This window comes from Macrobrachium nipponense, chromosome 22, assembly GCF_015104395.2.
Source record: "Macrobrachium nipponense isolate FS-2020 chromosome 22, ASM1510439v2, whole genome shotgun sequence".
NCBI classification, from domain to species: Eukaryota; Metazoa; Arthropoda; class Malacostraca; order Decapoda; family Palaemonidae; genus Macrobrachium; species Macrobrachium nipponense.
The window spans coordinates 41821553-41837131 of record NC_087213.1 but is presented as its reverse complement, the minus strand read 5'-3'; the positions used below and the strand labels follow the sequence as shown (position 1 = coordinate 41837131).

General features: G+C 37.4%; 1 protein-coding gene across 4 annotated transcripts in view; it reads left to right on the top strand.

Moving 5' to 3' along the window:
- Nucleotides 1-15579, top strand: part of LOC135198612 (probable ubiquitin carboxyl-terminal hydrolase FAF-X) — a 506622-nt gene that overhangs the window by 271212 nt on the left and 219831 nt on the right. For all 4 annotated transcript variants that reach the window (XM_064226360.1, XM_064226357.1, XM_064226358.1 and 1 more), the window contains exons 29-31: nt 8074-8337; nt 9626-9706; nt 9899-10025. In XM_064226360.1, the coding sequence (XP_064082430.1) occupies nt 8074-8337; nt 9626-9706; nt 9899-10025 (472 nt within the window). The remainder of the gene's footprint in view (nt 1-8073; nt 8338-9625; nt 9707-9898; nt 10026-15579) is intronic.

Genomic DNA, 15579 nt, shown 5'->3' with positions numbered 1-15579 from the left:
GGGGTAGCCATAATTATTGTTGCTAATTAGAAAAACATTGAATATCAAGCCTAATTCTCAGCACATTCATAAAATGCTAAAAATAAGCTGAATTATGTCAGGTTATAATAAAATGCTAAAAATAAGCCAAATTATGTCAGGTTATCATGAACTTTGGAATAATTCCCTAAGTTGCGTCGCTAGCTTGTGATCATGAGCAGACATAATCAGATGTAAACAAATCATGGTCTACTGGATACTGTATACAAAATCACTAGAAAATATCTTTCAATATGTGTTATCATAGTAACATTTTTCTCTCTCAAATTATCCTTGTAAAATAGAGTAAAATACGGGCACTTTTCATAGCCACTGTATGCTTTATAGTGTGACATCAGACATCATTATTGGCAGAGTAATACTCATTGAAAGTAGATCCTCATAAATATATGCCTTTAAAATTGGAAAGAATACCAATATTAAGGATAACTGGGGAGCTGTCGATATCACAAAACCCTTTAATTTGATTATAAAATACCACCAAAAAAATATTGCCCCTTAGGAAACAACAAAGCTTGAAGTCAAGCACGACTGGGAACTACGAATTACGAGCATTGTAAGTCAGGCACTACTGGAAATTACGAATAATGACTAATGAGCAGACTCTCAGACTCTAATATGTGTTGGCAGGCAAAAGCATTGCCTGAAAAAAGAAATAAACACATGTAGCACTGTACATATTTAATATACTACATTTATAAATAATGTAGCTGCGATTCTTAAACCCAGCTTTCTTTCGTAAATTAAGACAGTGATCATATCGGTAAAATGAAAACAGCTGGTATTTTAAGAATGTAAACAAAACCAGAATGCACGTCGGATCGCTCTGCTCATAATTTGATAATATTGTAATAATACGTGCAATATGATTAAATACAGTAAAACAAGTTTTATTAAAATGAACTTTATCCTCAGTACACAAATAACGACTTTTGCTCATGAATATGTGTAGGTGTAACAACCTAACCCAGGCAACAAAATCGAGAAATGGCTGATTGCCAACGTCATTTGCCGTCACTATGAAAGGAAGAGAAAATAAAAGCTCAGGTGAAATTGATGTTTAAAACTAGCGAAATCACACAATGCTTATACAATCAAGTATTGTCACTTTTAAACCCAACTTTGTTAATTTACAAGAAAGTATTTAAATTACATATCTTCCACCAGCCAAGTGTAATGGCAATGAAGATATCGATAGCTCAATCAGCCGAGATTTTGAGAATGCAAACAATATCAAATGCAAATTATATACGATGACAATGCTTATATTTGGTAAAATACGTTTTAACTTTTTTAAATTATTATTTTCTCCAGAAAATATTTATGTTTAGACTTATAGACCTTTTCGGTTTTTGAATTACGGATAGAGATCCTACTCTTGTAACAAAATGAGAACTCGCTCATCCTAACGTCTAATTATGGTAGTTATCCACTTTAATTGTTGTAATTAGTTGTTTCGTTTACAGTATCAAAAGTTGTATCACTAGTGATTCACTTGAATAACATACAGATTTTACCATTATTAGGTTACAAGTGTATTGTTTACAGTATCGGTAGTTTGTGATAGTTGTCACTGTAGCCTACTATGGATACAACTATCAACACTTCAACGGTTAGCCTAACATTAAAAATCTCACCGCATTTTAAGGTTGTCACAGAATGCCTCTTACATTATGATTTTCAATAATCTTCAGTTCAATTGTGGTTCTTACCCTTTTCCTCAACAAATGAGCATGGGAACAACACCTATTAGCAGCGACTGACTGAACCACTTTTGTTTACAAAAATCATATGATTCCTTGGGTTGGTTTCCGGATTTTTGGGCGAGCTCAGATGCAACATTTACTCAAAATTTTCCGTTGAAATACAATTATTTCGAGTTTTAATATGATCGAGGTCCGGATCTCTACTGTACTCATAAAAACATGCAAATTTTATTATATTTTATTTTATTAAATCATAATTACAGCTGTCTATGGTACCCAAGTCATCGGGAGGATGGAGGCCGATATTGGATGTGAGCACCCTGAATTTTTCCATAGAAAAGACAAAGTTCAGGATGGAGACAGCCCATTATGTCATGTCATCCATTCAGAAGAATGACTGGGTGGCATCCATAGATATGTAGGATTCCTACTTTCACATTCCAGTACATCAAAATTCCAGGAAGTACCTTTGATTTGTGTTTCACAACAGAGTAGTATACTAGTCCAAGGCACTATGCTTTGGCCTGTTGACTGCTATGGAAGTATTCACAAGATTCCTTGCTCCACTAGCCAGATGGTTACACTGAAGGCGATAAGGACAACCCTTTATCTGGAATGCGGGCTTATTCCACTCTCAGTTGAAACAAGTGAATGGAGGACATCACACAGACAATTAAGTTGGCATAGGAATTGGGCATTCTCGTCAACTTTCCAAAGTCCCAGATCGTTCCTACTCAGACGATTCTGCATTTGGGATTAGTGATAAACTCAAGTGTGTTCAGGTTTCTCTATCCCTGAATCGGATTCATGCTTGCATGGAGAAAGTAGGAGAGTTCCTGGTTCGGAAGTCATGCGCAGCGAATCACTGGACGAGTCTGCTCGTGACATTGGCTTCGATGGAGCAGTTTGTTTACAAACCTGGGCAGGCTCCATATGAGAACTGCAATTTTACTAATGAGCCAGCTGGGACAGGAAGACTCAGCCAGACACATTTGTCTTCCCTATCTTGGCGGAGATAAAGGAGGATCAGAAGACAGACTTTCTCAGGGGAAACTCTGTGTCACCTCCAAGCCCCAACCTACACTTTTTTTGTAGATGCACCTGAATTAGGCTGGGCAGCCCTTCTAGGCGATGGGAAGTTTTAGGACTTAGGTCTGAAGAGCAGAAACATTTGCACATAATCTGAGAGAAGTGACAGCCATTCATTAATCTGAGAGAAATGACAGCCATTCATTTAGGACTACAGCATTTTGCAACAAGTCTTCAACCAAGTGGTAATAGTCCACTCTGACAATACAGCAGCCCTGTCGTACGTAAAGAAATGGGCGGGGTCACTCATTTGTTCTCCCTTTATGAAGGAGCAAAAATTCTCCTTTTGTGGGTAGACAGCAACAGGACAACAATGATAAGATTCTTCCACAAAGAGCAAACCTGCTCAAACTACCACATTTCCTCCGCTTCCACCTAGGACTGTCCACTCTGGCCCTGACAGGTTACAGACTCAGGAAACTCCTCTTGACAGAAGGGCTTTTTAAGAGCAGCTGAGGAGGCTATCGCAAAGTGCTGAAGAGCATCTAAGGACAAAGTCTATCAGGCCAAGTGAACAGTCTTTAGAGATTAGTGTAAAGACATGAAGGTTCTTCCTTTTCAACATCTTTAACAAAAATTGCAGACTACCTACTATACTTATGGAACTATAAGAGGATATAGAGCAATGTTAAGCTTGGTGTTTCGTCATAGAGGAGTGGACATTTCGGAATGACCAAGACCTCTCAGATCTCATTAGGTCATTTGACACGGCAAGCATTAAGGTGCAGGAGCAGTCTTGTGGAATTTAGATGAGGTCCTCAAATGGCTGGCGAGTCCCAAGTTCGAACCTCTTCAGTCCACATCACTAAGTGACTTTACTAGGAAAACTCTCTTTCTGGTAGCTTATCCACAGTCAAGAGAGTGAGCGAGTTGCATGCCTTCGACAAAAGAGTTGGCTTTGCACAAGGGGAGACAGTGCGCTTCCAGACTTAGGATTTCTTGGCCAAGAATGAGGACCCTAATAAACCCTGGCCCCTTTCATTTACAATAAGAAGTCTTGTTGATATATTAGGCCCAGAGGAAGAGGAGAGGGACTCTGCCCACTAAGGGCTCTACAACATTATCTGAATAGAACAGAGAAGATTTGAGGCACCTCGAATAACTTTTGGTGCTTGTTCAAGAATCTGTCTTGTATTATGTCTAGGAATGGTCTTGCATTTTTTCCAAAGGACCTGATTAGAAAAGCTCAAGTTGGCGAGGAGGACTTAAAGTTAGCGAGAGCCAAAGCTCATGAAATCAGGCTGGTAGCCACATTGTTATCCTTTAGCCACAATGTGTCTTATTTCCTCCACTTTACAGGGTACATACTGGAAGTGTAGATCAGTCTTCACAATCATTACTTGAAGATGTGGAAGTGATTTTTGAAAATAGTAGAGCTTTAGGACCATTATCAGTAACCAGGAAGGTGTTGGGGGAGGAAGCATGAGAAGCATTTCTTCCTACCTGTCTTTTCGCCTTGACTTCAGGTATTGAGTCCAAGGGAAGCCTGCTGGCACTTGGTGTTTGGAGTGACCTCCAGTCTTTTTTTATGGTTGGATAGCGTTATGTTTTTAGTTTACGGTGTATGTGTTTATATTCTTTTGTCTGGTCCTTGTTAGTCAGCTATATGCCCAGGGCAGGGGGCAACTGACTTTCTTTGTATACTTTGTAATCACGTGGTTCACCCCTTGTTACAAAGTTCCACTTTAGTAGAGACGAGTCTGGCCAACTAGCCACACCCTCCCTACATGGGTAAAATGACCGCCGACCACAGGCACGATCTACCTGGAGCAGCTCTCTTATCAGGTAAGAAACACCAAGCACTACTGCAGTGCTTATACTTTGCATACTACTACTTTTCATTATTATCTGTAATGTTGGGGTTAGAAATATCCATATCCCACCTCAGTTTCAATTTGTGATTTAACAATATAATTAATTGTTAAGTTATATATATATGAAAATGACATTGTGATAAAATGTTTTATAAGTACTTACCAAATAATTATGAATCCGAGCCTTCCCTCCTCCCTGCATATGGGTATGGGTGGAAATAATTGACAACTTGCTGAAGGTGTCCCTATCTTGCCCACTTACCCCATAAGTGGGCGGGGTAATACCTAAACTGACAATGTAACTAGTTTGAAAAAGAAACCCACAAATTCAATTTGTAACTTGTTTACTTCTAAGTATTTACATTAAGTTTTACTCCACACTCGAGTACTTTCAGGCCCTTCTGTGGCCCATTCTCAAGAGATGTTTGGGATGTTAGCCTGGGTCAAGACTGCTGGGCCTTGACCCAGGCTAACATCCCAAACATCTCTTGAGAATGGGCCACAGAAGGGCCTGAAAGTACTCGAGTGTGGAGTAAAACTTAATGTAAATACTTAGAAGTAAACAAGTTACAAATTGAATTTGTGGGTTTCTTTTTCAATCGTCAGAAGAAAACTGAAAGAAGTTTTTGTTTGGTTCATAATGTAACTAGTGCTACTGCAGTTAGCTAATTTTAAACTGTAAGCAACAAAGGACAGAAACCATCAGGATCTCCTCCACCCCTGCTATCTAGATTATCAAGAATTTTCTTAACATTCCTAGAGGGATGTTGCAAAAATTTTTTAAGAATAGGTTCAGGATGACGTATTTTGGGGGAGAGATTTGGGGAGAGGCCTTTACCATGCTTCAAAACATTAGATAACCAGCTGCAAACTCTTGAGCAACACACCACTGGAATGTTCCAGCAGCAAGGCTTGAGATTTACCAGTGCAGAAATTATGAACCTGGTAGCAGTAGTCGGAGGATCATCGCAAGCCGTCTCATGGTTAGGTAGGTGCCAAGGAGCTTGGCTGAGGGACATGAAAGGGGTCGTCCCATCATGAGGGAGTTCATGATCCCTTCAGGGAAGGCCCTGTCCTATGTTGTCAAGCAGGTGGCACGTGTGGGCCAACTTCACTAAGAGGAGGAGGGACCTGTTCCTGGCCTTGATCCAGGAACAGATCTCAATGAACTGTTAGCTAATTTCCAAAACAGGCTTTGGTTGGATGAAGCAGGCAATGGAAAAGAGAAGAGAGGATGAAAAGGATTCCCCAACCTCAGCGTTTCAGAAGGAAGGTATTAGAGGGAAGTCCACCAGATACTTGGCCTGCCGCAGACATCCACCTCCCACTTGACTTTCATCCCTTCGTTATCAGCAGATGAGTTCAGTCCTTTCAGTCCTCAGTACCCCTCCAGCCCAGAAGACAACAGGAACTGGGGAGAGAGGAGGCTCTATGGGAGAGTATGGTGTCTTCCCCTCTGAAGCTGTGGAAGTAGGGGGTTTTGGGGGAGTGATTGGTGATTATGGTAGCACTTCAGAGTGGAGGAGTATAGTAGACTGTCTGGACCCTCAGGTAGGGAATACATACTTCCTTTTGCACAGACAAGACCACCTCTCTCATCAGAACCAATCAAGCTCCTTTCCTACCAAAATGACATGATTGAAGGGAGGGCCCTGCAATGAGAAATTGGAGACATGCTACAGGAGGCAAGGGTATTGAGGTTGGAGACCAGCCCCTTCGAGGCTGAGACAGTGGAGTAGGAAAGCGGATTTTTTGGTATCTATGAACGTTTGGGTTGATGAGTATTGAAGTTAATTGGTATCTGTGAACCTTTAGGTTGCATATATCCACATTCCAGTGTATCCAACCCAGAGTAAGTGTCTACAATTTGGCAGAAATGGTAAGTCGTGTAATGTTGAGGTTTGTACTTTCACTGGGCAAATGCTCTACAGATCTTCAACTTAACTCATCCGTCTGTAGCATTCTGGTTTTATGGGCTTAAGATTAACTTCAGTGTCATGCAGATTTGATGCTGACACAAGTGGAACTGTAACTGTGGGGGAACTTGTCCATATTGTTCCAGCTTTGGAAATCAATGGGCTTGCAGGTAAACTGGAGTAGTTGGACTTAACACATTTTATGAGGTTGATGCCACTCAACACAGTATTAAAACAGAGGGAGTTGGCTGTCATAGAGACTGTGGGATTAGGAGATTATTGGCCATGGTTTGTGGTTTATTCAAGTCCTCGTCATACAGCCAATACTTGACAGTCTGGAACTGGCCAGTTGGTGTTTCTGGATAAAACTGGTGCCACAGTCAACTCAGAATAGGTCTCTCCAACTCCAGCTCTGGAGAACGAAGTTAAATAAGAGGATTTCCTATTCTAGATGTGAAGAATTGACAGGTGTTGGAGCTTGGTTATTTCAAATTTTGATGTTACTGTAATTTGGCCCACTTGCTCCAGATATTCTGAAACTATGGGAAGAATTGAATAAGATTGGACTTTCAACTCAGATTCCTTAGCAATTGATATGTGGATGTCACAGCCCTCCCAAACATTCACTCAATTTTGGACTGGAAGGATTGTGGACATTGTGTTGGACATGTAGAAACTAGGAAGGATTTGCATCATATGACACTGGAAATCTTCAAGCAGGGTTAGAACAGTGTGTAGTGGACATCATGCCAAGGTTCATACTAGGGAAGCACAGTATTAAGCAAACCACCAGAGAAGATGGGTAGGTCCTCCACCTGGATTGGTCATTGGACACTGGCTTTTGTAAGGGTTTACTGTAAATGCATATCCTATACACATTTTATCTTGATTTTTACAAGGTGGATGGTATAAGGATAGAGCCACATTTTTCTCAGCTGGTTTGTGCTGATTATGCTGTTAGTTCATGGTCTTACTTGACCTTAGTTGAATATCTGACTCATTCAAATTAACAGTGAAAATTTTTAAGATACTAGCAAATTAGAAAGTTATAAATAAGAAACTAGATTTTTAGTACTACTAACACTTGGTTAGTGTATGGGCTAGAACATTCACTACTTCACTGCTGGAAGGCACTTACAATTTTAAACCTTCCTTGTTCATGCTTTATTTGCAAATTAATTTAAAATGTTGGTTTCATGACTAACATTCCTTCAAAAAATCATTATGGGTATCAAGATGACAGAATTTTTGCTATGTTGATAACTTGGGTTATGTGGTATTATGCCAGACAAAAGGCTTATATAAAAGATACTATTTTTGATTTTACATGAATAATGTTTTGATATGAATAGTATTTTCTTGATATGTGAGTCACATAATATCTGAATGACCAATAAAAGATCTAAATGAACTAAAGTCAAAATGTTGTCATTTGTAATGACCAATTAATTTTCTTCAGAGTTTTTTGCTATTAAATTTAATTTTTCTTTTGATATAATTTTTTTACAGTTATTGTGTGGTTTGTTAAATTGGGCGTGTGTGTCAAGTGTGGCTGTGACAGGTGTTGATCGCCTACTAACGAATGAGATAGAATGGCTGAAAAAAGTTAGGACCAGTGTAGCACAGTCAGCCCAGGGTGGACCCGAGTCACCTGTAGACGACACCCTGCTGGAAGGTCATCTGTGTGTAACACGGGAACTTGTAGCATTTCTTCCTCCTGAAAAGAAGTATGAAATTGGTGGTGATCCTTCTAAGTCAATTTTTCTAATTAAGGTATGTCTTGGTTTAATCCAGTGAATTTGAATTAATGTTAATTTCATTATATTCATTCTTGAATTATTGAAGATTTTTAAAACAATCCATTCTTGAATTATTGAAGATTTTTAAAACAATTTAAGGGTCGCACTGACTGTAGAATTTCAAGGAATTATCAAAATTTAGTTGTTAATAATATTCAGCTGTTTTATATCTTGAATAAACATGTCTTGAAGCAATAATACAAAAAACTATTTTATTTAGATTTTTTTTTCACAATTTTGTTCATCGCTTGTATGACACTGTGAACCACAGTTGTAAAAAGGATTTTAAAAATGTCTTTATGAATAATTCAGGATAGGTCCAAGTGAATTATTGACTTTTCAAAAGTAAAATATTCTTAGTTTCTTGTTTTCGCGTTAAAAACTGTTATTATTTTGCCGTTTCTAAAACTGTTATTATTTTGCCGTTTCTTGAGGGTTTTTTGTTTCCAAAACTAAATGTTTCAATCTCGAAGAAGACTGAAATGAGACTTTTGTGTATTCACTCTTTTTTTATAGAGTCATTGTTAAAAGTTAGAAAGAAATAAGCTTCATTGATAGTCATTTACTTTTTAGAATGGATCCATATGACATCAGTGCTTCCCATAAATAGTACAAATTTTATTTTAGGTAATATGCAAAATCAAGAGAAATCAGTTCTATTCATTTGATTATATTTCTTATATATAAAAAATAGTTTCAGTACAAAAATCAGTCTTCTAACTCAAATAGTTTGATAGCTATTACAAAATAATCATAATTTTTTATCTTTTTCCATTTTCTCAAAACTTAGTTTTTTCTAAAATAAATTCTTGACTCCAAGAAGACTGAGCCAAATTTGATGAAACTTTTATAGAATATAGTATACCCTGATTTACACAGAGAGAAACTGATTTTTTAGTGAGTTTTTTTTGGCGTAATTTTGAAAAGTGACATTGTGATTTTTTTCAAATGCAAAAAAATTAACTTAAAAGTCAAATTTCTAACTTTTTCTCATTGAAAAACTTAATTATTAGTTGAAGAATAAGTGGTAAAAATTTGAAGCAGGTTACTTAAAATAATAAGGAGGCTATAAGCACTTTCTTGATAATGGGTTCTTATGGCATCAGTGCTGCCCTTCACTTCAGTACAGAAAGTATTTGAAGAGGTCATTTGTGTCACTGAAATAAATGGTGTACGTAATTTAATCTGTAGTAATTTAATTAAGAATGGGTCCGATTTTCCTATATCCTGTAGTAAAAGTAAATAATTCTCTGAATTTTCAGGAACTAGTAGAAGACTTTATATTCCCCTTTTCTAAGGTGTACCTTCAGTTAGAGCATGCAGCAGAGGTGCCTGCTGAGCAGGTAAAAAAAATTTGCTTCCGTTATTTATTCTTTACTTGAAAAAACAATTTTGTTCAATTTTTTTTCCATATACATTAGTAGTTGTATGATTGTGCTGGACATAACCAGAACTTCCATATTATTTTCTTTGGAGTGTGTACTTTGTGGATTTGCTATGTAAGTTCATCTTGTATATTTCCTTAAACATTGTAGGCCATACCAGTATGCTCAACGCAACCAACTGTGATAGCAGCATATGAACTTCTAGTCACTCTATGCACCGGCTGTGTCCCTAACCTCAAACTGTTGGCAGATATGCTCACCGATATGTATTATTCAGGTAAAGATTGGAGATTTTAATTTAGAATAGGAGTTTTAAACCTTAGCCAGGCCATGTATTTTGTTAAATTTAACCTTTTCAGGCAAATTTTGATGAGTTGATGCATTATTTGAACTGTAAAAAATTCATTGTAATTTTTAAAAATTACCCATAATTTGCCTTTTAACTGTAATTTTTACTTTAAATTTGACCCTTAAGGAAATTTTTATTATGTTCTGCATCATCAGAAAAAATGTAAAAATTACTGTGCATTTGAACATTTGTAATAGAGTTTGAGGTACATCAAGGGATGAGTGAGTTCTTACAAAGGCCAGTATTCCTTCACTTTTATATATCAAAGCTAACAGAATTATAGAAAAGTTCATCAATCCCTTGGAATACGACTGTTAGTGTTTTAGTATCTCTGAAGAAGAAAATAATTTTAGTTGTAAAGAATATGTAGAATTTATTGTTGAAGAAACTAGGGCCATGTGTTTGCAGGGTTGTATGCGGTGACTCGAGGCCTCCACGTCTATCTTACCATTTCCCTGTCTTGATGCGAAAGAACAAAGTGATTGTTAGACTAGTGATCCAATGGTAGCTTCATCTTACTGTTTAGATGGGCAACAGTGCCAATGCTGTTTAGTCTACTGAGTTTATTCCTGCAGCTGTTCTTTGCTCAAAACCACCTGAGTATTTTAAGGAGAAGGTGAAGAAATGTGCTAAGTTTTAGTGACATGCTTTTGAATAAAGTAGTGTTCATGAATGGCAAGGGTAGAACATTGCTGGTATTGTGCACTATTTTGTGCCTGTTCGTATTTTAATACAGTCTGAGGTCTCAGTATGTTTAGGGATGATGAGTATCAACTGTTTTTGACAACTGTCTTATGTATTTCTAGGCCCTTGATAGACTTACAGCATCAGAAAATAATATATTCTAATTTTAGTTACTGCCTTAATGGCATACTTGAAGTTTTAAAATTTGTATGTACTGGAACAAAATATATTTTAAGTAATGCTTACAATTAGGAATAAAGTTCAACTCCCAGAAGCACAATAAGTAGGGAATTGCAGGATACCGTATATGCTGGCATATAAGGCGACCTTTTAATTTTAAAAGCTCTCTCCCAAAAGGGGGGTTCATCTTATATGCCGAGCATAAAAACAAACATTAATTCCTCCCGAGATTTTCAGTGATATGCTTACCCCTGAAGTGTGGTCCGGGAACTCCTGTGGTTCGGCTTGATTTTAAATCAGCTGCTGTTAGTTCATTGCATGCCACGTATTGTTTACAATTTCAAGACTGCAAAAATTATGCCATATCTCCTTTGTTTTTATGAATATTGTTGTTAGTAATGAAAACTTGTGAAGTCAAATGTTTTTGTTAACTTTAAAGGAATAAAAAAAATTTTTAAATGTCTACTAAAAAGGCTCCACCAAGTCAAAACTCTTAATCTAAACAATGAGATATTTGGCATGCACGAAATCCTTACTCTGTGCTTGAAATAAGTGATACAGTTTTGATTATTTTATGTGACTGTGTGTTTACCTGGTCGATATGCCACCCATGAGATCATATGATGCTAGAAGTAAGAAGCACAAACATAAATCTTTATCTATGCTAGACAATGTTTATTTCATTAGCGAATAGTTTTGTCTTCATTTTCCTCAATAGATGGCACCGGTGTGCTTTGTTTACGGTTTGTCGGCGACAGGCAAATGCACAGTGATCACCGAAATTCATCCATTATATGGTTTTCATCCCACTGTCCTCTACAATAAAAATAAATGACAAAGAAACTAATAGCGATAATTATGAAGTTACGAAATTTAGGGTATGAAAGTCACTGATGATATTGGGCAGATTCTGAGAGAAGTTTAGTACTGTAGCTGACTTACAATTAGGCTAACTCGGGAATGTAGGCTAAATGTGTTAAATAAAGTACAGTAAAGAAAATTATTCTGTGTAACGTTATAAAATAATGAAGTTAAAATATATGAGTAGTAAAAAAATAATAAAGCAGTGTCAGAATGTAGCCAGGTAGTATGCTCAGTTGGGAACTAGGCTATTTGTTTGTGGAAATAGCTTGCAAGACTATGTTTACCTACAGGCTTTATTTTTTAGGGATGTATTCTATATTCTGGGATTTTCTGTTGTCTGGCAATGGCTTGGTCACAAGGTTTCCGGATTTAAGAGGTGGGACTGTATCACAACTATCGACACTGTAAACAAAACATCTGTAATGATGGTAAAAACTGTAAATAATTCTAGTAAGTCACCATTGATACTGTTAACACAAGCTCTTGCTTTGTTACAAAGGATAATAAAAATGGATTATCATCTCTTTGCTTGATGTATTGTCCACATCTATGAGAGCCCATTTTGCTAATGCCAGCTCCTAATGCTAATGCAATCAAGAATATTGCTTACTGTAGCTTGTGAGTTGTGGGAAGACCCGTGGTTTCCATCAGGTCCACTGAATTGTGGGGCTGATCAAAGTCTTAAGCACCTTGTTCAGGGACCAAGTAATTAATTCCTTCTAGAGCAGATCTTTGTAGTGCAAATGACTGTAGAAGGGAAGTGACAGTTCCTGTACGAGTTTCAAATCAATAAATCATAAATCAATGATTCTGTTAATGATGCCTTGTATTCCATGACTCCTGTAACTGCAAGGCATTTATCTTCAAAAGGGATAAGAAATTTAATATTTTGTTTCCCTAGAATTTTTGACTGGGCTCTAGCTTTGGATATAATGTAAATAGCTATATCATCCGTACATACTGGTATTGCCAGAGATATGAAGTCAGTAATATTTGCACTAGGTACCTAGCAATGATGAGAGAGTAATTTTCATGGTATAGATAATATTTATGAAAATCTGCTTATGAAGGTTTTTGCTTAGAAAGTAGGATCCTTAAAACTACATTCCCTCCTACTAATTGGGATAAAACAATGGACAGTTTTGGAATTCATCTCTTTGCCCATTATTAAAGTAATAGGAACCAATGCCTGTTTGGCCAGTTTGGGGCTATTAAGTAGCAGTTCCTTAGCAGGTTAGGAGTTTGCTCAACACGCTCAAATTCTTTAACTATGGAGGAAAGGGTATATCGTCCTCCATTTGTTCAAGTTTTGTGGGAAGGGATCTCATGCTGTTACTTGCTTGGCAGTTTGTGATTTTCATATGTGGCAAACAGGTCCACTTCTATTTGTGGAAGCATGTTGGCTGTTTTCTGAAAGACTGGTTGTCCAATACCACTCTGTTGAGGCTGTCATTTTCCTTGATAGGGAGTCTTACTATTAAATAAAGACACACTGTAAGGTGAATTGCAGACAAGAACCACTTCTTTCTTGCCCCATCAAAAGATGGCTGGCATATTGAGAGAAGATAAGTATCGTCATGACCTCTTAATGTAGGCCATTGGAGTCATGTTGCTTAGAACTAACAAAATATGTGTCTTCTGGAGGTTTGAGTTTTTTTGAGAAACAAAAAGTCCGCTATCAGCGCCAGGAAATTGACACTCCTACCAACGTGTCAACAAGGTGCATCTATGTGTATTATCATTCATACAGACTGAGGAGTCAGGGTGACCTGTATCGCCAGAGATTCCCTCCAGGATCAAGGCTGAAGTATCTCTAACTTTTTCAATCTTTTGGTAAGGTTGGTCTCAAATTGTGTTGTTGCATGCAACTTCACATTCATTTGTTGTAATCCAAGTATTAAATCTATTATTGATGTAAATTGCAGCAAGCCCGTCATACATTCTACTTGCCTTTTGGAAACTGGGCTGTGCAAGGCACATTTTGAGGAATTGCCTTATTCTGTTTTGAGTATGATGGGGAGAGAAAACAAGCCATGAAAGCTATCCCAACATAGTCCCAGCTACTGAAGGTGTCTTGGGTTGAGGTGGAATTTGGCCAATTTATCATAAAACCTTTTGACTGTAGTCAGTTTACCACTGCTCTTAGGTTTTTCAGGCACACTTTTCTTGTGGGCCCCCAGATCGACCAGTTGTCTAAGTGGGCTATTATAGTTATATTTCTGATTTCTCAAAGAACTACCATAACTAACTTTGTCAAATCTTGGGGCGATGTTTATCCCACAGGACATGGCTTTTAGCCTGTATAATCTTTCTCTATCTGGAACCTTAGGAAGGGAAGGAAGAGAATGACATCAGAGACATGCCAGTATACGTCTTTCAGATCTAAATCCCTATTAGAACAATTGAACGTTTTAGGGCAACGGTAGTTATTCTGAAAATATGGCAAACAGTGTGCTTGTTCAACGTTGATAGGTCTAGAATCACTTCTTTTGAAGGAATCCTTTTTTGGGGACACTTAAAGAGATGCGTGCTTGATGACAAATATCCGTATTATCATGGCTCCCATTAACAGGAACTTAATGAATGTAACATTCCAAAGAGGGGCCTGGTTCTTGGGAGAACCCCCTTTACAGGAGGGGGAGGGGTAAGACAGTTCGCACCCCAGCCCATTTAAAATTCGTGCTGTGTCCCCACTGGGGAGACTTCAGTTGCATGTGGTGTCATTGAAGTCGACCCCAAACCATACCATTCCCATTGGCATCTGCCTCTTCCCCTACCACTGCCCTTGATAGGCATTCCATTTGTTCCTTTTCTTCTTGATATAAAAGGGTCTGGGACCTTCTAAAAAGATTTTCTTGCTGTTGTTGTCCTTTTGTAAAGCATCATCCCATCTGAACACGTACCTGTTCTTTTAGGAAAAACCTTTTGGGGGGATTGAAGGCTTACCTTTTTAGGCGAGCCTAGTGATGTAAAGAAAACATCTTTTACTATGTGAGGGGAAAAAGAAAATGGCATCCCATGAATTATTGGTAACGTTATTATACATACGAAACTGTATATGTATATATGTAGTAGTTATTGTAACTCCATTGTTACTTCAACCATTTATTTCTTTTTTAAAGGTAATGAAATTACAGTAATATTAATTTAATTTAAAAGTTAATTTAATTCTTGAAAGCATGATTAGGATCATATTTAGTGTTTAAACTCTAGAAAAGCAATTTCATATTAGTATTTTTGGTGACCATACCAAGCTTTCGCAAAACTTCACCTTGTGCAAGAGGTTCTAGTACGTAACTTCGCTCAAGTTTAAGGTATTACTGTAGTATATAAATTTGCCCTCCCTACCTCCCCACATTTAGAATGGACAGAATAGACTTATCGGCTACAAGAGCTTGTACCTATCTGTCCCCTAGTTGGTGTTAGGGGACGTAGATAGCTATTCGTAGAAAACAAATTTTTTTTTAGGTATATCTTTCTAACTACTGCTGGCACAGAAGTAAATGCTATCTAATGGAGTGGTAAGTATTTAAAAAAATAAATTATGATTATTTATATATTTTTAGTCACGTTACTCCAGCCCCTATTATTGTAAAAAAAGAAAGTGTGTCTTGCCACAAAAGACTGTGAGAGGTCAAGGTCTAAGGAAGTGGTATCTTCACAAAATGAAAATTTTGGTGGTGAAAGACTTTAGGGGTCAAATTCTTAGAGATCAGTACAATTATACTATTAATTTGAAGTTGAAAGATGGAAC